The sequence below is a fragment of the Egretta garzetta genome, unplaced genomic scaffold, assembly GCF_000687185.1.
Source record: "Egretta garzetta isolate BGI_Z169 unplaced genomic scaffold, ASM68718v1 scaffold332, whole genome shotgun sequence".
Lineage (NCBI taxonomy): Eukaryota > Metazoa > Chordata > Aves > Pelecaniformes > Ardeidae > Egretta > Egretta garzetta.
In genome coordinates this window covers 220,274-221,604 of record NW_009258879.1, presented here as the reverse complement: position 1 = coordinate 221,604, position 1,331 = coordinate 220,274, and the positions used below count along the sequence as shown (strand labels likewise).

The following is a 1,331-nucleotide window of genomic DNA, read 5'->3' as shown; positions in this document are numbered from 1 at the left end:
GTTGTACAGCAGCACTGGACTTTGAAGCAGAATGAACTTGCTGGCCAGAATTTGCTGGAAGCTGACATATCTAGACACACTTCTCCTTTGTATGGCATTTTTTTTTTTAAAGGAAGACTATTTAGGAAATTGTCTTTATTTAAGTGTAGTTTTAAAAAATTTTGAAAGACAATAAAGATAACTGTGAAGTATTTTTTCAAATACCAGCTTACATACTCTCCTTTCTGCTATTCTTGACCTGATCAGTGCTGCCTGGAGCTGCAGTATCAACTGCAAAAGTTGTATCTTGTAAATGAGATTTTTTTTTTTAACTGTTTCTGAATTAAGAAAACTCTGTGTGTGTAGTTTGAGCCTGGAGTTACATGGTCATTTGGCTGTCTTCAGTTAGTGCAAGACAGAAATCAGCAGAACACTTTTACACCACTTCCTATAAATTGTAGCACTCTGTGCTGCTTCTAAGCTAAAGTAACTTTTTAGTCTAGTGTCTATCCCACAGTAAGCATGATCTTGGTTTTGCCATAACCTTATACATGCAGGCTCTAGCCACTGTTTTCCTTTTATGCAAGCGTTGATTGTAATGCTTTGTAAAACTAGCACCAAAAAAGCTGGATTTTTAACTTTTATTTTTCACTTTGTCTAGTTTTAACTGTAAGAAGACTTATGAGACAAGGTTGCCTGTATTACATGACCCTGATTGCTCCTGTTTCCAGGAGCTGTTAGCTCTTTCACTGCAGTACCTTGATCATCCAGCCCTGAAGAAAAACAACTGCATGACGAGAATTGTCAGGCTGATGCTTCATTTTTCATAGCAGCTTTGTATTTTCCCCTCATCTCTTTAGGCAGTGGCACAAGAGCAGGGCAGGGAACTTGGCCTTCGATTTCACACATGCATTCTCGCAGATGATACTTCTTGGGCCCAAAAGTGGCTGGGTGCGATAGTTTTTGCCTTTCTCTTTCCTCTTTTTCAAGTGTTTCTCTAGAAAAGAGATGTTTGTTACTAGCAGAAGCTTGAATGGCAACATTTCCTCTCCCTTCCCTGGACCCAGTCCACCACAAAGATGGATTTACAGTTCCTAGTTGGTGGACTTCACCATGTCAGTTTTGTCTGGGAGAAGTGTCATTTCCTGCTGTATAGCTGACAAAAGTTTGCCGGGATCGCATGATGATGTATGCTGAAACCTGTACATTTGCTTATTAAGTGTTACTTACTTGCTTTTCCCCAAGATTTTTTTAATGTGCTCAGTTATCTCTTTGTTGGTTTTATCTTCCACATCAACCAAAACTTGTTCTCCATTGTCTGTCAAGAAAGATTTGCAATAGTATGTCAAAGG

The 1,331-nt window shown here is 39.0% G+C and overlaps 1 protein-coding gene across 1 annotated transcript; it reads right to left on the bottom strand.

The window, feature by feature from the left end:
- Positions 1-6: 6 nt before the first annotated feature.
- MRPS25 (mitochondrial ribosomal protein S25) lies at positions 7-1,325 on the bottom strand (the record flags this gene model as incomplete). Its single annotated transcript, XM_035889436.1, has 2 exons — positions 7-976; positions 1,210-1,325. Coding segments are annotated over 2 exons (309 nt in total), but the record flags the coding sequence as incomplete, so codon positions are not given.
- Between the last annotated feature and the right edge of the window lie 6 nt (positions 1,326-1,331).